The sequence below is a fragment of the Sorex fumeus genome, unplaced genomic scaffold (genome assembly GCF_029834395.1).
Source record: "Sorex fumeus unplaced genomic scaffold, SorFum_2.1 ptg000061l, whole genome shotgun sequence".
Taxonomy (NCBI): domain Eukaryota; kingdom Metazoa; phylum Chordata; class Mammalia; order Eulipotyphla; family Soricidae; genus Sorex; species Sorex fumeus.
In genome coordinates, this window is record NW_026606118.1 from 11477741 (window position 1) to 11502266 (window position 24526).

The 24526-nt window shown below is 38.9% G+C and overlaps 1 protein-coding gene across 5 annotated transcripts in view; it reads left to right on the top strand.

Moving 5' to 3' along the window:
- The window catches only part of SYNE1 (spectrin repeat containing nuclear envelope protein 1), a 566819-nt gene that overhangs the window by 234288 nt on the left and 308005 nt on the right, over nucleotides 1-24526 (top strand). For all 5 annotated transcript variants that reach the window (XM_056125930.1, XM_056125931.1, XM_056125932.1 and 2 more), the window contains 10 exons: nucleotides 223-402; nucleotides 1758-1908; nucleotides 2230-2388; nucleotides 4320-4502; nucleotides 12202-12303; nucleotides 13696-13899; nucleotides 15513-15720; nucleotides 16612-16724; nucleotides 19502-19707; nucleotides 20685-20840. In XM_056125930.1, the coding sequence (XP_055981905.1) occupies nucleotides 223-402; nucleotides 1758-1908; nucleotides 2230-2388; nucleotides 4320-4502; nucleotides 12202-12303; nucleotides 13696-13899; nucleotides 15513-15720; nucleotides 16612-16724; nucleotides 19502-19707; nucleotides 20685-20840 (1662 nt within the window). The remainder of the gene's footprint in view (nucleotides 1-222; nucleotides 403-1757; nucleotides 1909-2229; nucleotides 2389-4319; nucleotides 4503-12201; nucleotides 12304-13695; nucleotides 13900-15512; nucleotides 15721-16611; nucleotides 16725-19501; nucleotides 19708-20684; nucleotides 20841-24526) is intronic.

The window sequence follows — 24526 nt, forward strand, 5'->3', positions numbered from 1 at the left end:
AAAGAAAATACAATACAGTCCTAAGAGAAAGTTGGTATAATGAGAGTGGTTTTAAATGTCTTTTAAGGTACAATCTGAGTCTTACAAAGTTGACCTTATAAGGGATCTTTATTCATTTATATGCATTCATTTACTTACTGTTCATTTCTCTTTATAGACTTTCTGAAGAAGCAGTGTGGTTCACTCTATTATTAAATACAAGAATAACCTTATAATTTACAGGTTGAGAGTCTTCAATCAGTTAGAAGATGAATTGAATTCTCATGAGCATGAGCTTTGTTGGTTGAAAGACAAAGCTAAGCAAATTGCCCAGAAAGATGTAGCATTGGCACCTGAAGTTGATAGGGACATAAACCGCCTAGAAGTAATGTGGGATGATACCAAAAAATTAATTCATGAAAAGTAAGTGAAAATGTTTTTTTTTTATTTGTTTGCTTTGGAGCACTGGGATACTCATTGCATATTAATTTTTGTTGATTTGGTAAATAATTACACATCTTTTGTGATCTTAGAGATTTGGCATCTCTTTAATGACATTAAAACTCTTTTCCCCCAGAAGAGGAATTTGTCAGGGAAGTTATCTTAAGATCATAGGTACACTTCAAATTCAATATTTTACAGCTAGAAGGGTTACCATAGTATTGTCTAATCATAAAAATCAGTAAAACAAAGAGTTCATAAATAGGTCAACATATATATGCCTAATTAATTTTCTAAAAAACTAATTGATAAATAATTTTGTGTCTCTTATGCATTGAAATATATTAAACGTCAATACATTCTTTGCACAACATGAAAGAAATTTTCAACAAAATTCTAGACTTTTAAATATATGATCACATTACAAACTTTATTCTATGGTATTAAAATATTCTCCCAAGGTATGATTTGTTAAAGGTTGCCTTTGTTAGAGATTGCACAATATTTGATTTTAATAATGTGCCAGAATTAGCATTCACATTTTTCTCTTTTTTTCTTCAATTATAAATATTGGTTTGAAGAGTGATATCTTACCCTAAGCTTAGTGAATATATCTTTCTTAGGAAAAATTTCTAGGTGTAGTAGTATATATTTATACTCATAAAAAGTTAAAAGTCATATTTCTATTTTGAAAATTTTCAGAGAATTCATATTTATTGGGAAAAAACCTGTGTCTTTTAGTTATTGAATAATGGCTTTGTCTTGTTGTGTTATTCTCTCATTCTCTTTTTTTGTTAGTTTGAGGGAGGGAGATACAACCAGCAATTCTCAGGTCTTATTCCTGGCTTTGTACTCAGAAATCACTCCTGGCAATGCTTGGAGACCCATACACAGGGCTGGGGATCGAAAGGTGTTTGGCCACGTTGAATACAAGTAACAAAGCCCCTATACTATTTCTCTGGTCCCTTTGTTTTGGTTGCTCCTCTCAATACACCCCATTATAAATTAGTTAAATTTTAGAAAACTGATAAAAAAAACTGATAACATCTCTGTAAATTTTAGTGACCAAAAACATCTGAGGCATCATTGCTTGTCATTGTGCTCCTAGATTTTTGTCTCACTCTCTGTGTTATTTCTTTATTCATGAGCATTCATCATGAGAGTTCCATTAAACTGACCAGCAAGCATTTGACCCCAGTAGGTAACAATGAGATTTTGTCTTGATTGCAGCATCTGTCACTGAATATAGTCCAGACGTTACATCTGGTCGAATCATGAAGAACACTTACCTTTCCTAACCCACCGTAGTAAATACTGTATATTCTTTGTCATGACAGCCAGAGTCAGTGCAGTGGACTCATTGACTTAGTAAGAGAATATCAAAACTTCAAGTCAGCTGTATCAAAAGTCCTAGAAAACGCCAGCAATGTGATTGCTATCAGAACTACTATAAAAGATCAGGAGGATCTTAAATGGACTTTATCTAAGGTAATCATTCAAAATATATTTATTTTTGTAGACTACTCAGCATGTTTTTCATTTGCAATACGTTCTTTACTGACCTTTTTATACATTTAAATGGATACTTGATATTGATGGTATCAACTTAAACAATTGACATCAGAATTCTAGTAATTGAAATCATATATATGTGTGTGTGTATATATATACATATATATTTATATTCCTACAGCTCATTAGAGCTTCTGAAAAAGTTCTGTCGAGTTAAATTTCTTGGAAGCAGATGTTTTTAAATTTTTGACTAACTGTTAATTGTTTTATTAATCATGGCAACGTTTATGTCTACAGCATGAAACTGCCAAGAATGAAATGTATAATAAACAGAAAGAACTGGATAGCTTTACCAGCAAAGGAAAACAGTTGCTGTCTGAGCTGAAGAACATTCACAGTGGTGATTTTGTCTTGGTGAAAACAGACATGGAAAGTGCTGTGGACAAATGGTTGGATGTAAGCGCATCACTGGACAGCTTAAATATTCACATTTATCGAGCACATTCTTGGGCAAAGCATTACTTGAGATGTGAATTAAGTTTGGTTTTCATTTGTGAATCACGGGTTGTGGTATTCAGGACTGTTCCAGGCTCAGGGTGGATGAATGCCTGAAAGTGATCCCAGAGCGCCTAGATGCAAAACATATGTGTCATCACTCTGACTTGCCTTCAAGAGTACCTGGATTCCACTTTCAACTGCACCCGTGCTAAAACACACAATACCATTTCAAAGAAAATGATTTGAATGTTCATATTGGGGCTGGAGCAATAGTATAGTGGCTAGGGCATTTGCCTTGTGTGTAGCTGACCCAGATTTAATCCCTGACACCTCATATTGTCCCCTAAATTCTGCCAGGAGTGATTCCTGAGCACATAGCTAGGAGTTAGAACTGAGTACCACCAGTTTGGACCCAAAAATACAAAACAAAAATTATTGCTCATATAGACTTATAAGTAGTTAAAATCACTTTGTTTTTATTTACGATTATTCATAGCTTTAAAGCCAGACAGATAGTGTGAGGGGTAACACTCTTACCTTGCAAATGCCGACCCCAGTTCAGTCCCTGTCACTGTAAATGCCCTCTGTGTCCTTACAGGGCTTTTCCATGACCACAACCAATTGTGTCCCAAATTTCACCCCCAAGAAAAAGAACAAGCAAAAATTATTCACAGCCTTTTCAGAATTTCATTTGTAACTACATTTATAAGTAAAAAATGAAGTAGTTTTCTGTGAAAACTCTGGAATTATGGATATAAATGAAAGAATGTATGTAATCCTTTATAATGTTAAGACACAATGTAATTTCAAGTAAAGTAATAAGAGTAATTTTTGAGAGAAATATCTAGCTGTGATTGGAGCTCACTCCTATCTCTGTGTTCAGGGTTCATTCCTCATGGGATGCTCAGGAGGCCATATGTGTTGCTAGTGATTGAACTGGGGTTAATCACGCACAAGGCTTAACTCCTATAGAATCTCTCAGATCCAGGAATGTAATATGTTTAGTGAAAAATATTGAACATATCACTGTTTTAGTTCTTGCTCTGACCACAGAACAATTTATCTGATCTCTTTGGAACTCTCCAACGCATTCATACATTTTTTTAAACACAGAGATCATAAATACTTAGGTTCCAAAGCTTTGTCTATAATGGGTTCATTTTTTAAAACTACATTACTAAAGTTACACATTAATATTTGCCTAGTCTGATCAAATAATTGCAGAAAAATGTACATGCCTCCATTTTTTTGTTAAAACATGCTAAGTTGTTGAGTTCCTGTGCATTTACTTATACTATCCAAATCTAATTGATATCCACTTTTTTCATTGTCTTGAGACAAACCAGTCAATGAAGCAATGTTCAGGATTTATTCCTGGCTCTATGCTCGGTGATCACTCCTGGTGAAATGTTTAGAGGACCATATGGGGTGCTGGGAAATTGAATCTGTGTCAGACACATACTAAGCAAGTATAGCTTTGTACTATAGCTCAGCCCCTGATGTCCACTTTTTATACCTTAGGATTATAAATAAAAGTGCTTAATGTGTTCACTTGAAAAATAAATTTAATACTTCCCTAAATGAAAATTGTTTCATAGCATTGTCGTGAACTCCAATAGACCTATTAGTTTTCGAATTAGCAAATAATAGTTGAATGTCTCAATCAGCTCTCCAAGAACACAATATTTTGCCTAGCATTTATTTGAATCCCTTATACTAATTTGCTTATAGTAATTTTTCACAAGTTTGCTTTTTTCCTACCAGAATATATTTTTTTTGACTAAGAAAACATGGACATTACTTTCAGTAAAAGACATATATTACTTGGCCAGACAATGAGAATCTTAAAGCTACAATGCTTGTGATACAGCTTCTGATTTCTCTCTCAGGTCTCTGAAAAAATCGACGAGAACATGGACAGGCTAAGGGCCAGTCTGTCCATCTGGGACAATGTGCTTTCAAGTAAAGAAGACATTGATGGATGGTCGAACAATTCAGTTCCACAGCTGGCTGACAGCATCAACAATCTGAACAACAGCCTCAAAGCAGAAAAATTTCTCAAGGAATTTGAGGTACATCAACTACGTTTTCATATATATGCGTGCAGGTGAACATTGAACACAATAATTAAAAAAAGTCTGTTTTTCTGAAAGTCCATTCTTTTTCTCAGAGACATTTGTGAGGATTACAAAACTTAGCGATGGCTAGCTATTGACTTGAAAATTAACAATAGGCAATGGTTGCAGACATAGCATAGTGGATAGGGTCTTTGCCTTACGTGCAGTTGACCTGGGTTTGATCCCTGGTACCCTATATGATCCCCTAAACCCACCAGGTGTAATCTCTGAACAAACAGCCAGAAGTAAGTCCCCAGCACCACTAAATGTGGTCCAAAACCAGAACACCAACAGGTAGGCAATGGGGTATCCAGGATAGAAAACATAGTATAGTTATAGTAAGATACTTGTCTTGCACTTGGTCCCCAAGCACCACAAGGAGTGATCCCAGAGCACAGAGCCAGGAGTAATTCCTGGAGGTACAGCCCCCAAACAGGCAAAGACAGGCAATGGACGCAACTTTATTTCCTTCACAATGTTTGGGATATAGGGATGTCATGGGGTTCCCAGAAAGCCACCTTTACAATTTTCATCATTATTTTAAATTTCTTTTATTCCATTTTCTTTCTTTCATTTTTCATTAAGTTAATGCAATTCTTAATCAGCGGATGTAATAAGCCAAACACTGAATCAGTCACTGAGAATAGAATGGTTAATCAAAATCTCCACTCCTAGGGCATCTGCTGTGTTTCAGTTACAGTATTTTGTATTTCCTGTCAAATTGGATTATATTGGCCATAGAGATAGTGCAGCGAGCAGGCCACATGCCTCGGCATGTGGTTGACCCAGGCTCAATCCCTGGCATCAGATATGGCCCCCTGAGCCCCTCCAGAAGTGATACTTGAGCACAGGGCCAGGAGTAATCCTTAATACCACTGGGTGTGAGCCCCCAAAAACAAACAAAAAAAGCATTAAAAAAATTGGACTATTAATGACAAAGTGAAGGTAGTAAAGGGAAAGATATGACCAGAGTTACTTTTTTTTTTTACAAAACATGAAGGGTTTCTTTTTTTGTGGGGGGAGGTGTCACTTTATTTTTCTTTTAAAATAAAATGGATTTATTTTTCAGTCACTGTGAAATTACAAAGTTATACATGATTAGATTTCAGGCACACAATTTTATAGCTCTGATCCCTTCAACTTCTCTCCACCAATGTCACCACCAATTTGGCTCCTCCCAGGAGTCTGATTCTACGATAAGGTTCTTTGTATACACATATATATGTTTTTTTGCACTATAATTTACAGTATTGTTACTGACAGGGTTTCATACATAATACTTTTTAGCATTTTTTAGCATCACGTTCTTCTCCCATTAAAAACATAGAATCTTGTGTACTCAAAGTTGAGTGTTTTCTTCCTGGGTACCCAGTGTAGTGCCTGGCATGCATGGAACATCAAGATGCAAGACTGCCTGACTGTAATCTGAGAAAAAAAAATGTGGGTGGATGATCAAAGTTATCCAGATATCTTTGGCTTAGAGAACATTCTAGAGACTTTATCATCTACTTCCAGTTTCTCAGGGTATAATGTAATGGCCAAAACTATCCACACTGAAAGTATCATCAAGAGAGAAAATCTGTAGTCCCTTCACACATTTTCTTTAATGTTACATGTGTACTAAGTCTCAAACAACGGCATGTGTAGAGTAGGGTTTGTGCTAGCTTGGAAAAATCACTTCACTTTCACTTTCATCCTGTTGTTCATCGATTTGCTTGAGCAGCCACCAGTAACGTCTCCATTTGTCCCAGCCCTGAAATTTTAGCAGCCTCTCCTTACTCATCTCTCCCAACACTGCCATATTGGAGGCTCTTTCAGGGTCAGGGGAATGAGACCCGTTATTGTTACTGATTTTGGCATATCAAATATGCCACTGGGACCTTGCCAGGCTCTGCCATGCATATATATCACTTGATCACTTGGAAAAATCAGCTATTACATTTGTAGAAATATTGTGACCCAGTCTTAAACATAACGGTTCTTAAGAATGAAATTGTAAAGTAAATTTGCAATTGAATGAAGGCTATTACAAGTCAAAGATATTTCAATCCTTGAAACTTTTCACTTCCTAATTTCTTTTCTACATATTATTGTTATCTGGGCACATGAATTATTAACATCTGTTGTATCTATGTGGTGGAAATACTTCAAAATTCTTGGCTATGAGGCATTTCTTTCAATTCCATGGGCAGTAACATGTTGGAGCTTGAAATGGTGATAAATGTCACAAATCAGTACGTACCCTCCTTTTTGGTTGCCAGTTGCTAAAGCATCGTCCCAGGCTCTTACTAATGATCTCCATTATCCAAGCAGGCAGGAGATACCAGCCCACAGGTTGAGTCACTCACAGAAAGTTTTTTCAATGCTGCTGCCCAACTGTGTAGTCATCAGCTAATAAAGTCAGAGCTGGGACTTTATTCAGTGCCTGACTGTATCCTCGTGTAGCTGTTGTGTGGGTGATTCCTCCTGCAGCTTTGGGGGTGGTCAGTGGGTCTGGCAGTTAATTTATCACCTCTCACTGGGAGGATAAATTGCTTTCTGGATTGAACAAATTAAGAGGTTTGTTAGCATCATCCAAGTACCAAAACACTATCTTTCAGGAGAGAGGATACTTTATTAAATGTTCCTTTGTGATCCCAGATAATTAATGAAGTTAATAAGCTACTGAGTGTTTGGTAATGTCTTTATAATTGGTCTTCTCTCTGTGTTAGTGTGGATGGGGAACAAAAAAAAAAACAAATTAGTGGCTGTTTATTTTCAACATAATTGGATTTCTGTTTTTACATCCTTTAGCACACGGGTAGGGTGTCTGCCTTGCACGCAGCCAACATGGCCAACCCGAGTTCGATTCCTCCGCCCCTCTCGGAGAGCCCGGCAAGCTACCGAGAGTATTCGATATGCCAAACACAGTAACAACAAAGTTTCCAATGGAGACGTTACTGGGCCCGCTCGAGCAAATCGATGATCAACGGGAGGGCCTTTACTTTACTTTACTTTAAATTTTATTTAAAATGCTTCTTTTTTAAATTATTTTTTATTAAAGCACTGTGATTTACAGTTATTCATAGTTGAGTTTCATACGCATTATATTGCAACACCCATCCCTGTACTAGTGTCACCTTCCCTTCACGCAGTTTCCCGGGTTCCCTCCCATATCCCCTGCCAGCTCCAGCCTACCCCTTTGATAAGCTCCATTCTAAGTTCTGTGGTTAAAGTTTGGTTCTCTTGATTTTGGTATTATTGACTCTCTGGTTTGGATATTTAGCTCTATCATTCCTTAGCCCCACCTTTGTACTTGAGTCCCCTGATTTGGACCCCATTGCTCCTCACCTGTCTCTTCTCCCCCTCTTCTCTGCTCTTTTTTTTTCTTCTTATACTCTGGGGCTATGGTTGAACTGGGCACCACCACCTTCCCCCTTTAAAACACTGCATTCCCTCATCCAGGTATTCTAAATACCACAGATAAGCGATGTCATCTTATGGTTATCCTTTTTCTTCTGGCTTACTTCATTTAACATGATGTCTTTCAGTTCTCTCCATGTTGCCACAAAGCGCATGATTTCATCATTCCTTATAGCTGTATAATATTCCATTGTGTATATATACCACATCTTCCTGATCTACTTATCTGTTGCAACACATCTAGGTTCATTCCCAATTTTAGCTATAGTACTGAATGCTGCAGTGAATAATGGTGTGCACACATTCTTTCGAATGAATATTTTCCTTTCCTGGGCTTAGATAACCAAAGGCGGAATTGCTGAGTCATATAGGAGCTCCATTCTCAGTTTACTGAGTACCCTCCATATTGTTTCTGACCCATATAGGTATTGGGTCAGAAAACATTAGCACACCCCTGCAAACAGAGATTGTTCCCAGTATTTTTGATATGTGCCATTCTCCTTGCCTCTTTGATTTGGATTTCCCTAAAAATAAGTGATGATGAACATTTTTTCATGTGCCTGTTGGCCATCCATTGGTTTTCCCTCATGAAGTATCTGTTCAGTTCCTCTCCCCATTTTCTGATGAGTCTTTTAGATTTTTTTCTTGATCTTTCTGAGTAATATATAGATACTGGATGTCAACCCTTTATCTGATATTTTGTGTGTGACTATTTCCTCCTGGGACTCTGTGACAGGCTGTGTCCACTTTGGCCACCCCAGAGGAAGGTGGACAGGAGCCCTCCTCACCCTAAAGGACCCAGCCCTGGCAGCTGGCCACCACTACCCAACTGCCACCATGGTCCAGGCTGCTTTCTGGACCATGCGGCAACACATCATAAGACACTTCCTACCCATTTTCCAATTATCACACCATGTTTGATTGAGTTCAGACAGTAAGCAACAAATCATAGTGAGAAATACACACACACACACACACACACACACACACACACACACACACTTCTCGGAGAGCCCGGTAAGCAGTGGAAAATGGAGAATATCCTGCCTGCACAGGCAGAGCCTGCAGAGCCTGACAAGTTCCCCGTGGCATACTCAATATGCCAAAACCAGTGACTATAAAAGGTCTCATTTCCCTGACCCTGAGAGAGCCTCCAATCATTGGGAAACATGAGTAAGGAGAGGCTGCTAAAATCTCAGGGCAGGGATGAATAGAAATGTTCCTGGTGCCCACTCGAGTAAATTGACAAACAACAGGATGACAGTGATATAGTGATATTTCCTCCTATTCAGCTTTTATTTCATTTTAGCTTCTGTTTCTTTTTCCCATACAGAAATATTTAAGTTTGATGCAGTCCCTTTTTATTTACTTTGATTCTGTAGCCTTTGCCAATGGCAGTCACTGTCAATCATATCATTGACTACTCTTTGGAGGACTAGAGCATTCTGCCTTGGTTTTCCTCAGATCACAGATCAGATCACAGATCATCCTGTTATTCGTCAATTGCCTCGAGCAGGCCCCAGTAACGTCTCCTTCATCCTAGCCCTGAGATTATATTCAAGGCTCTTTAGGAGAATGAGACCCATCATTGTTACTGGTATTTGGCATATTGGGTATGACACAGGGAGTTTGCCAGACTCTGCCGTGTGGGCAGGTTACATTCGGGAGCCTGCCAGTTTGTCAAAGTAGGAATGAGATGTCATAATAAAATGTCGCGCGACCGCGAATGCGGCCTCGCGGTTCCGGGATCTGGTTTTTATAGTCTCTGAGTCTTGGACGCTGATGGGATTACACGGCGCCAGGGGGCCAGTTGGTGGGTGTGACCCCCGCCTACTGGAATTTGGAGGATCTGGGTGGAGGATGCTCGACTCCAATCCGAGTAGGCTTGGAGATCTCGGCCCTGGAATCCACGTGGCTTTGTCCCTCTGCCGGTACCTTCAGGTGTGCGGAGAGTGGTCTCAGCATGGTGGTGTCTGGTCCTGGAGGTCGTTGGCTGCCGGAGACCTGGTCGGGGCGGGGAGGAAAGGTTTACCTCAGTGTACTTTATAGATTCAGGTCTGATCTCAAAGTCTTTGATCCACTTTGAGTTGACTTTTTTTGGAAGGCATGATATACTGATTTAATTCCTAGCATGTGATTTTCCAATTCCCTACCACCACTTGTTGAGAAAGCTGTCTTTATTCCATTTTATTCTCCCAGCTTCTATTTCAAAATTAGCTGACCATATATATGGAGGCTTATTCTTGAATATTCTATTCTCACCCATTGGTCAGAGTCTTTCTTTATTCCAGTACCATAGAGTGATAGCACAGTGGGTAGGGTGTTTGCCTTGCACGCGAGTGACCTGGTCGACCCAAGTTCAATTCCTCCACCCCTCTTGGAGAGCCCAGCAAGCTACCGAGAGTATCTGCCCACATGGCAAAGCCTGGCAAGCTACCCGTGACATATTCGATATGCCAAAGACAGTAACAACAAGTCTCACAATGTTACTGGCTCACTCGAGCAAATCGATGAACAATGGGAGTACAGTGACAGTGACCATGGTGTCTTGATTACTATGGATTTGTAGTATAGATTCAAGTTAGAAAGTGAGATGCCTTCCAGTTTCTTATTTTTCAGTATACTTTTGACTATGCAGGATCTTTTATGATTTCACACAAACTTTGTAACTGACTGTGCTAAGTCCTTGAAGGATGTTTTCTGATTTTGGATAGGTATTGCATTGGATCTATATAGTAATTTAGGTAAATGGTCATTTTGACAATATTGAGTCTTGCAACCCACCATCATGAAATGTTTTTCCATTTCCTAAGATCTTTTATTTCTTTCTTGAGTACCTTGAAATTTTCATGGACTAGTTCTCTCACCTCTTTCAGTAAATTGATTCCTAGGTACTTGATGTATCTGGACACTATTTTAAACAAAATAGACTCTTTGCTCTCTTTCTCCTCTGATTCATTATTTGCATACAGGAAATGAAATCATTTTTGGGTGTACTGACTTGATATCCTGTCATTTTGCTGTATTGGTTTTTTGTTTGTAGGATTGTTTGTGTGGACACTTTAGGGTCTTCAGTGTGTATCATCATGTCATCTGCAAATAGAGACAATTTGACTTCCTCTTTTCCAATTTATATACCTCTGATTTCCTTTTCTTGTTTGATTGCTGTTGCCAAGACTTCTAATATAATGTTAAATTGAACACTAAACAACTTCATCTTGTGCCTAATCTTAGTGGAAATGTTTTCAGATTTTCACCATTATGAATAATACTGCCTATGAGCATTTTATTAATGTCTGTCACTAAATTTAAAATGTTCCTTCCAACCCTATATTTTTGAGGATTTTTCACATCAGTGGGTATTGAATCTTGCCGAAAGCTTTCTCTGCATCAATTGGAATTGTAATATGATTTTTACCTTTTGTTTATTGATGTGGTGCATTATGCTCATTGATTTACATATATTAAGCTATTCTTGCATCCCTGGGATGAATTTCACTTGATCATGGTATTCATTCATTCATTCATACATCATCCTGTTATTCGTCGATTGCCTCGAGCAGGCCCCAGTAACGTCTCTTTCATCCTAGCCCTGAGATTATATTCAAGGCTCTTTAGGAGAATGAGACCCATCATTGTTACTGGTATTTGGCATATTTGGTACGCCACGGGGAGTTTGCCAGACTCTGCCCTGTGGTATATGACTTTTTTTTTATGTGCTTGGATTTCCCAAGATTCTGTTGAGCATTTTTGTATTGATGTTCATCAATGAAATTGGTCTGAATTTTTTTTGTAATATCTCTGTTAGTTTTGAGTATCAGAGTAATATAGCTTCATAGAAAGTGTTAAATCTGATATATTTCTAGGCATTAGGCACTACAATGAGCATATGCTTTGATAAACTTGAAAGTTTAATGCTACCAGAGTAATAATAAAGTGATAAATTCATAAATAAATAACAGTGTATTGAAAGTTGTTGACTCAAGACTTGGTTAACATTATTTCCAGTAGTCTTTTTTATCCCAGTAAAAGAGAAATGAGAAAGTTCCATCTGTTCCCTCACATTCCACATGATAGTTAATGTAGATATTTATTCACATTCATAAATAATAAAAAATTAAAAATTAAACATTTTTGACTATAGTTTCTAGTTGAGCACTTAGAAATAAAATAACATTATTTCATGTCAAATAGACTGTATCAGTGGTTGGACTCAGTTATGATTTTCTACTTTTTCTTTTATTTTTGGCAGTCTGAAGTTAAAAGCAAAGCACTGAAATTGGAAGACCTTCATTCTAAAGTGAATGATCTTAAAGAATTAACTAAAAATCCAGAAACACCACCAGACCTTCAGGTAAGCACTCAGGAAGATTTATCATAACTACTTTAAGTGAAACTATACAAAAAATATGAAACTACGTACTTGTATACTTTATAAAGAATATATTTTATACAAACACATTTGTATGGCTGTATTCTTATTGCTATGATCAATACTAAGTAAACAGTATCATACTAATGAGTTAAAATATTCACATTTTTAGAATTAATTGTGTCAATATTAATAAAAATATCTAGCCCAAATAATTTAGGACAGTTCCCTTTTTCTCATATTAAATTTTTGAAGTGGCATAATTCAGCTTGCCCCATAGATTTTTTTGTATAGACAGAAACAGGGAGTATATTTATGAATCTTGACTTCTTTATTGATATTTTTCTTATTCATTGACTCAGGACCTGAGTTTAAAGGACTCACCATTGCAAATCTTCTTTTGATGTCCTGCTAATGGCACAAGCCTGTAGGAATTGTGAGGCAGGATTGGGTAGAGCTGAACCAAACAGAAAGGCTGAGCTATTTCAAATCATGTGCCCAAAGATCCACTAGCCTGGCTGGTCTCTCTTGGGTACATACAAAGAGTTCTGTCTCAATATTTTATCCTTTCCATTGACTGATACTTTCCCATAGCGACATGTATTCAATGTATTGATTACAGTTGAGAAGGCCCTCCCGTTGATTGTCGATTTGCTCGAGCGGGCCCAGTAACGTCTCCATTGGAGACTTTGTTGTTACTGTGTCTGGCATATCGAATACTCTCGGTAGCTTGCCGGGCTCTCCGAGAGGGGCGGAGGAATCGAACTCGGGTCGGTCATGTTGGCCGCTTGTAAGACGAACGCCCTACCCGCTGTGCTATCGCTCCAGTTGAGAAAAGTGCATAATAATTTCTCAAGAATAATGAAGGGTCTATTTTGATAACCATTTTGGTAAATTTGTGTGGATTTAGCTCTCTAGAATGGGATCTCATATATTCCCCAGAGCTTCAATCAAAACTAACCCTTGAATGCCCAATATCAACTGCAATTCTTATTCTTTCTGTTTCCCATCACTTAAAATTATTTGGCAATGCCTACTAAATGACTTCCCTTCTTTCAAAAATTGAATTAATGACCATGGGTAATCTTAAATATTTTTAAAATATTTTTTACTGAAATAAATACCCACTGGGCTGGAGTGATAGCACAGTGGTAGGGCATTTACCTTGCACGCAGCCAGCCCGGCCGAGCCAGGTTCAATTCCTCCGCCCCTCTTGGACAGCCTGGCAAGCTACCAAGAGTATTCAATATGCCAAAGACAGTAACAAGAAGTCTCATAATGGAGATGTTACTGGGCCTGCTCGAGCAAATTGATGAAATACCCACTGAATTCTGGTCTTCATAGAAGTCAAGTGAAATGTTGCTTTCTGTTTAGTTTATAGAAGCAGACTTAAGGCAGAAACTGGAGCATGCCAAAGAAATTACTGAAGAAGCAAAAGGAACGTTGAAAGATTTCACTGCTCAAAGTACTCAAGTGGAGAAATTTATCAATGAGCTAACAACTCAGTTGACAAAACTAGAAGAATCATTGATGAACTGTGCCCAAACTGAGACTTGCGAAGGGCTGCAGAAAGTGAAGGTCAGTTGCCGAGTGTCTAAACATTAGTGGTAATCAGAGTTGCCCTCTTTTGTCTGTTCCATGGTTAAAATCATGAAAATGTAGACTCTGTTCTCAGTAACCCATATTAACACCGAATCAAAATTTTGTGAGAGGAGACTCATCAAAGAAACACATGGAGAAATAAATACAGATGACAAGAAATCAAAAATGAGTAATATAAAAACAGAAATCAAAGATGAGTAAAATAAAAAATAGATTTCTGTAGAGCCTATTCCTTTACTGACTTGATAATAATTTTAATATTTTCAATACTATTTTAATAGAGCCTATAAAACTGAACTCCCACAAATCTCCAAACTTGATTGCCAAAGATATTTTCTTCACTTAATTATTCATTTTGGTCAGTCTGACTGCTCTCATCTCCAGAAAGACATAGTTTCTGAGTACCAGCTGAGAAAATAATCCATGTCTTTTGTCTTTTGTCACATTTGTGAATGATATTTTTGATCCTTTATCTGTAAGTCTTGAGTGTTGAGTTGAATTTTTGAGATACAGAATTAATTCTATCTTGGTAGAGTTTCTTATTATACTTGCAACCTAAAATGACAGATATTTTAAATGAACTTCTGGTAATTTTAGTTTGGCCTGTTACCCTGATGAGCCCGCATGGCTGCTGAGCCATGTGAATTTAGATGGGAACTTCATTAGCAGTTTCCTATCAAATGATTGAAAAGCCAGCCAGGATGATAGAGCAAAGGGCTGGCATGCATGCCTGCTAGGCACAGGGCTCTGACTTTTGTCCCTGGTACCACCTCCTGAGCATGGCTGGATATAACTGCAGTGGCCCCAGGCAATCCTGGGAGAAAAGAAATGATATTCAAATGATTAAAACCAAGGACTTGTGAGTTCCATAAACACCAGTTATCACCCCAATGTTAACCATCTCCCAACAGCTATTTTTTAAATTATTCCTAAGGGGAACTGGGCAAAACTCTGAAGAGAAAAAAAAATCAACACAGATGTCTAAGAAATACTTCTCCAAACAGTCCCTTAACATATTGCCTCTTTTGCAAACCACAACACCCAATAGGAGAGAGAGAACAAAAGGTAATGCCCTGCCACAGAGGCAGGGTGGGGTCAGGGGGATCGGGGGTGGGAGGGATACTGGGATCCATGGTGGTGGAGAATGGGCACTGGTGGAGGGATGGGTACTCGATCATTGTATAACTGAAACCCAAGCACAAAAATTTGTAAATCTACAACTGTACCTCATGGTGTTTCACTAATAAAAAAATAATTAAAAAATATTACTGGGTGGGTTTTCTTATAGCATCGAATGGCAGATATTTTACAAAAGGTATTGCGGAGGGGCTGGAGCAATAGCACAGCAGATAGGGCGTTTGCCTTGCACACGGATGACCCGGGTTCGATTCCCAGCATCCCATATGGTCCCCCAAGCACCTCCAGGAGTGATTTCTGAGTGCAGAGCCAGGAGTAACCCCTGAGCATCGGCTGGGTGTAAACCAAAAAGCAAAAAAAAAAAAAAAAAAAAAATCAAAAGGTATTGTGGAGCTGAAGGTGTGTTTCTTGAATGTGATGCATTTCCTTCAGACTGCACTTTTTTCCTTTAGGAAGTACAAAAAGAACTTCAAAGCCAGCAAAGCAGCATTAGCTCAACCCAAGAAAATCTCAACGGTCTGTGCCGCAAGTACCACTCGGTGGAGCTTGAGAGGCTGGGCAGTGCACTGACGGGACTCATCAAGAAACATGAAGCCGCGAGCCAGCTGTGCTCCAGAACCCAGGCCAGCCTGCAGGACTCTCTGGAGAAACACTTCAACGGTGAGCTCCGAAAGGCCTCCACTTATGGAGGATCATTTGTTGTGAGAAAGCATCCCAACCTCAGGCTGCCTGGAAACTACCAGCAGAAGGGTGAGGGAACATTCCAGAAGGGAAGCTTTTGAAGCTCATTTGAGGGCTGAGGCATATAGGCTGAGCTGGAATTCACATCCTGAGGAGAATGCTGTGTCATTCTCCCCTTGGAATAGAAGGCTACCATTTTGGTAACAGTCTTGTCTCCCATGAGCTTGCTGTGTGGAAAATTAGTCTCACTGCTTTGATGAAGTGACACAATGAAGTTGGATGTTAGGAGAGGCAGTGGCAGCCGGACAGCTGGGGTGTGGCTGGTCCTATGTCAGTTGACTTGGCTTTCCTCAGAGAGACAGCTGGGCCAGGTCTGTGGTGGATGGCCAGGGATGGCGGGAAGAGAAGAGGGCTCCTCCCTTGATCATAAAAATGGCTCTCACATGCCCAGAACGTTCTTCCTGGCCTTACACACATTCCAGTAATTAAGTCTCTCTCTCTCTCTCTCTCTCTCTCTCTCTCTCTCTCTCTGCCACAAGAAAGAATCAATAAGAGCATCAGATGTTAGAGAAACATGAACTAACTTCAGGCAAATTCATTCTCTTTATTTGCCACAAGAAAAAAGAAGGAAATCAGATATATCAGAAATAGAAATTTTCTTCATCTTTCCTCTAGGAAAATTTTTAATTCTGCCATGAACAGTTATGGTTATAAATCATGCTGCATTCTTTAATGTATTATTATTATTATTTTCTTTCTGGAATATTTTATAAAGCAAGATACTAGAAGAATGAATGCATTGTGATAATTCTGAAAGCTTATTTAAGAATTTGCATTGATTTTTCTTTTTGAATTTTTTTTCTTCAAAAGAGTCGATGCAGGAATTCCAGGAATGGTTTTCTGGAATAAAAGCAGCAGCTAGAGCATCGTCAGATAGAACTGGTGACAGCAAAGTTCTAGAGGCAAAGCTCCAAGATCTTCAGGTATGAAAATTTCAGTTCTTCCCCTAACCCCATGCACCAAAGTACATTCACATTAAACCTGAATCACCACTTTTCCTAAATTATGTTTTATTCAATCTTTTTTCCTCCCTAGGATAATTCAATTTCGTTAGCCTTTAAGAAGTAAAGCAATTAGAAATTGAGCTCCCATTTGACCCAGCGATACCACTCCTGGGAATATACCCCAGAGAGGCAAAAATGTGTAGTCGAAGTGACATCTGCACTTGTTTGTTCATTGCAGCACTCTTTACAATAGCCAGAAACTGGAAGAAACCTGAATGCCCAAGAACAGATGGCTGGTTAAAGAAACTTTGGTACATCTACACAATGGAGTACTATGTAGCTCTTAGAAAAGATGAAGTCATGAAATTTACATACAAGTGGTACAATATGGAAAGTATCATGCTAAGCGAAATGAGTCAGAAAGAGAGGGATAGACATAGAAAGATTGCATTCATCTGGGGGATATAAAGCAACAAAATATGAGATCAATACCTAAGAATAGCTGAGATCGACACCAGGAGGATTACTCCATAGCTTAGAGGCCAGCCGGGTATTCTAGGGGAAAGGGCAGTTCAGATAGAGAAGGGAACACCAAATAAAGGGTGTTTGGAGGATCCTCCCAGGAGGGAAAATGCATGTTGAAAGTAGACTATGGACTGAACATGATTGCCACTCAATGCCTCTTTTGCAGACCACAATACCCAAAAGGAGAGAGAGAACAAAGGGGAATGCCCTGCCACAGAGGCAGGGTGGGAGGGGGGTGGGGGGAAATGGGCACTGGTGGAGGGATGGGTATTTGATCATTGTATGACCGAAACCCAAGCACAAAGATTTGTAAATCTACAACTGTACCTCATGGTGCTTCACTAATAAAAAAAAAAAAAGAAGTAAAGCAATATGCAGCCAAGTTGAGCAAATAGACTAGAGTTACATACTTTCTAATTCTTTCTTCGCCTTTTGACTTTCTTTAGAATTTATTCAAAACTCAGTCTAGTTTCCATTTTAACACTAAAGTAATAAAAAAATTGTGTCTATTTCCCATCATTGTTGTGGAGCAGGTTTTTAAAAGACATGGCTTCTATTTCTTTTTTTCCTTTTTGGGTCACACCCAGCAATGCTCAGGCTCTGCACTCCTGGCTCTGCACTCAGGAATTACTCCTGGCTGTGCTTGGGGGACCATATGGGATGCCAGGGATTGAACCCTGGTCAGCTTTGTGCAAGGCAAATGCCCCACCCGCTATACTATCACTCCGGCTCTGGATTCTTTTTTTTTTATTTTAATGGCCTGTAATTTAAATTAGAAGTCAGAATATATTCAAATCAAAGTAATAGAATTTATAAGTTTTATAGATCTCACTGATTATTAAAAAAATAGATGAATTCAGGAAGAGAAGAGCATTGTGAAACAGTTAAGAAATGATTGATTGACTGGAGCCTGAGAGAGAGTATAGCAGGTAGGGCACTTGCCTGCTGTGGCCACATTGGATTTGATCCCCAGCACCACACATATGGTCCCCCAAGCACCTCCAAGAATGATCCCTGAGCACTGAGTCAGGAGTAAGCCTTAAGCATCACTGGGTGTGCTCCTACTTTAAAAAAATAAAGATTAACAGGGGCCAGAAAGATAACTCAAGTGAGAGAGCATATTCCTATATTTTCAAGGCCCTGAGTTGAATGTTTGCACCACAATGTCCCCTTCCTGCATCCTTGGAATTAGCTCTGGTGGCAGTCATGCACCCCTGGGCCCCCTGCCCCAAGTTTCTGTCTTAAGCACTGAGCCTTCTGCCCAATGGCTGAATGACAACCATGTAGATGACTCATTAGCAATAGTTAGGAAGGTGGCTATAGGAATGGGAGCTAATTTTGTAGGAGACATGGTGAATCCAGGAGTGGGTGGAATGGTCCCCTTTCATTTATTTTATGTTGTATCATGATAACATGGGTTTTCAAGAAGACAAATGTCAGTAAGTTTTAAGAGTACAATGTTACCACACTAAATTGCCCTGTGTCTCTTCCACATCGAACCTCTGACCCCAAAGCTTACTGTTCCCTCCGCTTGGTAACCTCATATCTGAGGTCAGACTTGAAGGTTTTGTCTTCTCTTGGGGAACTGTCACCTTTACATGTGAGATGCAGAAGGAGCATCACACAGAACAGTCTAAGTGGCGGTTTCCAGCCCAGGACTCAGGGAACAGCCAAGCTAGCACAGCAACAGGGGCCTTTTGCTCTGTTGAAGCCACATCAGGCACGTCATTCTCCAGAGGAGAGGCTCAGAGTAGCAAAACCAGGAACCTGAGGACAGGGCCTTGTATGCAGGATAGAGAGGGAGCCCAGGAAGGGGAGCGAAGAAAGGAGAAGGAAGCAGTGAAGGAGAGGGAGGAGAAGAAACAGTCGGGAAGAAGATATCACTCGAGTCATGTGAACAGGTAGGGCCTGAACTAGGTAGAACACAGGGAATCTATGGAGAAATGGGCAAGAAGAAATTGATAAGAAATCCTTCCCGACCGTGCATTGCTCAGTTTGTCTTCAGTGGTTCTAAGGACTGACAAGCAGGCACCATCTTCAATGATCAGCCTTAATTATATTCCAAGTGTATACATCATTCAGCTCCAGCCTATTAAAGACCTTCTTCCTTCTGGCTTTGTCCTTCTTCCTTGTCTTACTTTCTATCTCAATATAGATTTGTGATTTGTGCTCCCTTACACCAGGGTCTCTTTCTGTTAGCAATTTTTATGCATCTTTATTTCCCTAAACAGAACATTCTGGACTCAGTGAGAGATGGGCAGAGCAAGCTGGATGCTGTGACCCAGGAGGGACAAACATTGTATGCACATTTGTCTAAACAAGTGGTCAGTAGCATTCAGGAGCAAATTACGAAGGCTAATGAGGAATTCCAAGCATTCCTGAAACAGTGCCTTAAAGACAGACAAGCTCTGCAGGACTGCGCCTTAGAGCTCGGGAGGTATGACTTTTTGCTAAGTGTGGATTCCCTCACGTATGGCTCTATTTCTAAGGACTTAGAGAAAAGAGTGATTGTGAATAAATAAACAAGATTCAAAATTATGAGTTGAAATTTTAAATTTCAGCCGTTCATACAGATTCACACTAGGACAATTCGTGCTTAGATTTGAGGGGTATGTTTTGGCTAGATGGTCTGTAAAGAAAGAGAAAGAAACATTATTTCCTAGTAAATGTGAATGACATAAATACTCGTACTTGTTCTCTGTATGACTATTTTAAGATATTAGAGCTTTGACACTGAAGTTTTAGGATATTCAAGTAGTTTCATGCTTGCAGCTACTTCAATTGGGTTAGGTGTGGCAGAAAAACAACAGTTAATTCTGTTCCCAATCAGAAAGCTATAGCAATAGTGGTGAATACAAAAATACAGAACAAAGCAATATATAGCAGAAGCTTCATTTTCCAGGGTGGAAAAAATATATAACTACTCCAGATGTCTTTCTGGTGGCACAGAAATTTTCCATACTCTTGTCCAGGTTTCTTAGACAACTTATATTGTTTTTGGAGCTTATGCCCTTTGCTTATGCCTTAGTCAAGTTCCCATAGGATAGAAAGACAAAAATGACTTGCTTTCATTTCCTGGGGCTTCCAACTTATACATTCTACCCACTGGCTCCCCTCTATGGTCTTTGTAGTAAGACATAGAGTTGAGTTCCCATTGATATGAAAGTGAAATCCAACCAGCAGCTACCACCCATTACCAAGAAATCAGATTAGCTACTGTTAATATTTTTCTACTTGAATCTCATGAGACCTTATGAGGATTTATTGTTCATTTATTGAAATAAGTGGTTAATTGGATGGATTTATTGTTTTTCTTTCATACTTTTTATAGTATGACCTCAAATATTCAAACTTAATGAATTAAATAATCTTATAAGAAATTTCTCTAAGGTGTATGTGCTTGTTATTTTTTAGTTTTGAGGATCAACACAGAAAACTGAACTTATGGATTCATGAAATGGGTGAAAGATTAAGTACAGAAAACCTAGGAGAGACTAAACAGCACATTCCAGAGAAGAAAAATGAAGTCCGTAAAGTTGAAATGTTTCTGGGAGAACTATTGGCTGCAAGGTAAAGTCTAGAATGGAGCAAATTCTTTCCCTATTATGTTTTTGTCAGATTTGACCTGAAAAAAAAAATAGGGAAATTTTTTCTATTAGAAACAACAAGTATTAGGCTTGGTATTTGGTTTCTTTTGTTTGTCGGCTGATTAGTAGTGTGGACGCTGTCATATCTCAGTGCCCCACATATGTGACTGTCTGGCACTTCCTGTACAGTGTGGGCTTTTGGACCGAGCACCAAGATGGCAATTAGGAGCTCACCCACATTCAATTTCGGTCTCCCTTTTCTCAGCATATTGAGCAGGTCATTCATTTTAATTGAATCTTGATACCAGTTTTGAATACTGGATTAGCAATACTGAACTTTCCTTTCCTAGGTTATTATAAGACCCTTTTACTAGAAGATACAGCTTCTGAAAATAGAATACTATAAATATAAAATGATTATAAGACTACTTTTCCTGGAGTCAGAGCGATAGTACAGTAGGTAGGGTGTCTGCCTTGCATGTGGTTGACTTGGGTTCAATCCCCAGCATTGCATTTCATCCTCTGAGCACCACCAGGAGTTATTTCTGAGTGATGATCCAGGGGTAAGCCCTGAAAATCACCAAGCTGGCCACAAAACCAAAAAGAAAAAAATATTCTTCACTTACAAAAATTATGCTCTACAACTTCCAGTTTTGATGCTTTTTTTGTAGACTTCATCCTTTAGTTCCATTTAAAACTCACATCACGAAAATAAGAAAATTTTTAAAAAATAAAAGAATATCACCACACACTGGTGAAACTGGCATACATTAAGATTAGAAACAAGTGTTGGCATAGATGTGGGGAAAGAAACTCACATGCATTGCTTTGTAAATGTTTATTGGTCTCTCCTTTTTAATAAACAAAATAGTTCTCAATAAACTAGAAATTGATCACCCATATGATCCAGCAATTCCACTTCTGGCATTTATCCCAAGAACAACAGCAAAAATCTCTTCAAAAAAGACGTTTGTGTTCCTCTGTTCTTTGCCTCACTATTCACAATAGTCAAAATTTGGGGGGGAAAAACCCAAATTTCCAAGAACAGATGACTGGATAAAGAAACTGTGATACATATACACAATGGAATACTACTCAGCCATTAGAAAAGACAAAATTATGTGATTTGTAGTTATGTGATGGGTCTGGAGTGATAGCACAGCAGTAGGACGTTTGCCTTGCATGCAGCCAACCTGGCTGACCCGAGTTTGATTCCTCCGCCCCTCTCGGAGAGCCTGGCAAGCTACTGAGAGTATCTCGCCCACACGGCAGAGCCTGGCAAGCTACCCGTGATGTATTCGATATGCCAAACACAGTAACAACAAAAGTCTCCAATGGGGATGTTATGGGCCCGCTTGAGCAAATTGTGAACAACAGGAGGACAGTGACAGTGACAGTGATGGGTCTGAGAGTAATATCCTGAGTGAAATCAGTCAAAAGGAAAGGGACAGATACTGAATAATCTCTTTTATGTGCACAATATAAAGTCACATAGTAAAAACATAACAACTACTCATGGGCAATCGAAGCTGGGAAGAGGTTTTTACTTATTTTTTCATTTTATTATTATTATTATTATTATTATTATTATTATTATGTTTTTAGGGTCACACCCAGTGATGCTCAGGGGTTACTCCTTGCATTCTGCTCAGGAATTACTACTGATGGTGCTTGGGGGATCATATGGGATGCCAGCAATCGAACCTAGGTCGACTGCGTGCAAGGCAAATGCCCTACCTGCTGTACTATTGCTCTGACCCGGGAAGAGATTTTTAATAGAAAGCATCTCAGTGAAAGAGGATAAGGGAACAGGACAGAATGGACACTCGGATGTGTGATAGAGGGAAGTGGACCCTGCTGGAGTATGTGCTATTAAAATTAGTGCACGTGCGTGTGTGTGTGTGTGTGTGTGTGTGTGTGTGTGTGTGTAACCTTGCCATTACCCATATTGCGAATCATGGTGCCTGAAATCAAATTTTGGAAAAATAAAACAAAATAAGATTCACTTTATAAGCCAAAGAGCTATCTCAAAGGACTGAGCCAGGACTGAGTCCCTGCTTGGTATGTTGGGGCAGGCCATGTTACCTACATCTCATGATGTCCTGACCACTTCTAAGAGTGCCCCTGAGCACAGAACTTGGAGTCCTCATGCACTACTAATTGTGCCCCCCCCAAAAAAATAATCCAAAGGAAAAAATTATTAACTTTTACTGACTCATTCTCCTAGTCGTCTTAATAAAGCCAAAGCTCTGATGCAGTTGGGCTTTTCTGGAAGTTGTTCTCCGCAGCACTGTTTGTTTCTTTATAACTTTCAGATTCAGCCAGGATTGCTGGCTCCTTTCCCAGGCAACGTTCTAGGGCTTGTGCCTCTTGGACTCTGCCTTGTGCCGGGTTTATTTCCTCAATGTTTTCTCCACTCCTGGCATTTTCAGTTGCTTAATTGGACCCCTTCCATTGGAGGATGGATCATTTTCCATCTGGGTACTGCAGTTTGGCTAAAGCCCACCCTTATAAAGTGCAGATGCTTGAAGATATTAATGTCTCATTTGTAGTAGATGTTCTATGTCTGATGAGGTGTCTATTAATGCGAACACTTCAGCAGTACCTATAATATAAAATTTTCTAATAGAAAACCAACATTCCTTTCTTTGAATAAAACACACTTTTATCCTTTTAGGCCTTTTCAGATTTTTTCTTTTTCATTTTTCTTAATTCCCTTCACTGTTATTAAATTTTTCATTTGAAGGCTTTATTTATTTTATGGAAGCTTTAAATATATGAACACAGAATTAACCATAATATTAATTTTAATGTTGTATTCCCATTTATTTACAATTTTGTGGAATTTCAAATTAGTTCTATTCACTTATACATGTATGGTATCACCACTGCCACAAACAGAATGAAGGAAAGAAAGAAAAGAAGGGAAATAAAGAAAGGAAGAAGGAAAGAAAGAGAGAGGAAGGAAGGAAGGAAGGAAGGAAGGAAGGAAGGAAGGAAGAGAAAAGGAAGAAAGAAATAAGGAAAAAAAGAAGAAAGAGAAGGAAGGAAAAGAAAGGAAGGAAGGAAAAGTGGAAAAAAGAAAAAAGGTCTCTCCCATACTTGGTATTAAAAAAAACATAAGAATATAGCCATAGCAAAGGAATAACGAATGATCAAAATCATTGGAACTGAAGATTTTTGTCTATAGAATTGAGTTTACATGTTGGTAGATTACTCTACACCTTCTTTTGTATCTAGTTCTCTAGCCACCCTTCCTTGGAAAAAATAGTCTAAATTACCTTTCATCACGAGATTTAATGCTTTTGTTTCTTTTTGGGGGGAGTATTGGTGGGAGGCAGTGGTGGGCCACACACAGCAGTGCTCAGGCGGACTCCTGACTTTGTGCTCAGGAGTGACCCCTGCTTGGGGGAACCATGTGTCAAGCTGGGGATCAAATCGGGATGCATGCAACACAAGTGCCTTAATCCTGACCATCTCTCTGGTCGTCACGGGTTTTCTTTAGACTCACAATACTAATAATTATAGAATTTTTTTCAACTCTTGAAGTTTCCCCTTTTTCTTTCTTTCTTTTTATTTTTTAATTTTTATTAGTGAGACACCATGAGGTACAGTTGTAGACTTACAAATTTTTGTGCTTGGGTTTCAATTATTTGATGCTGGCAAGCC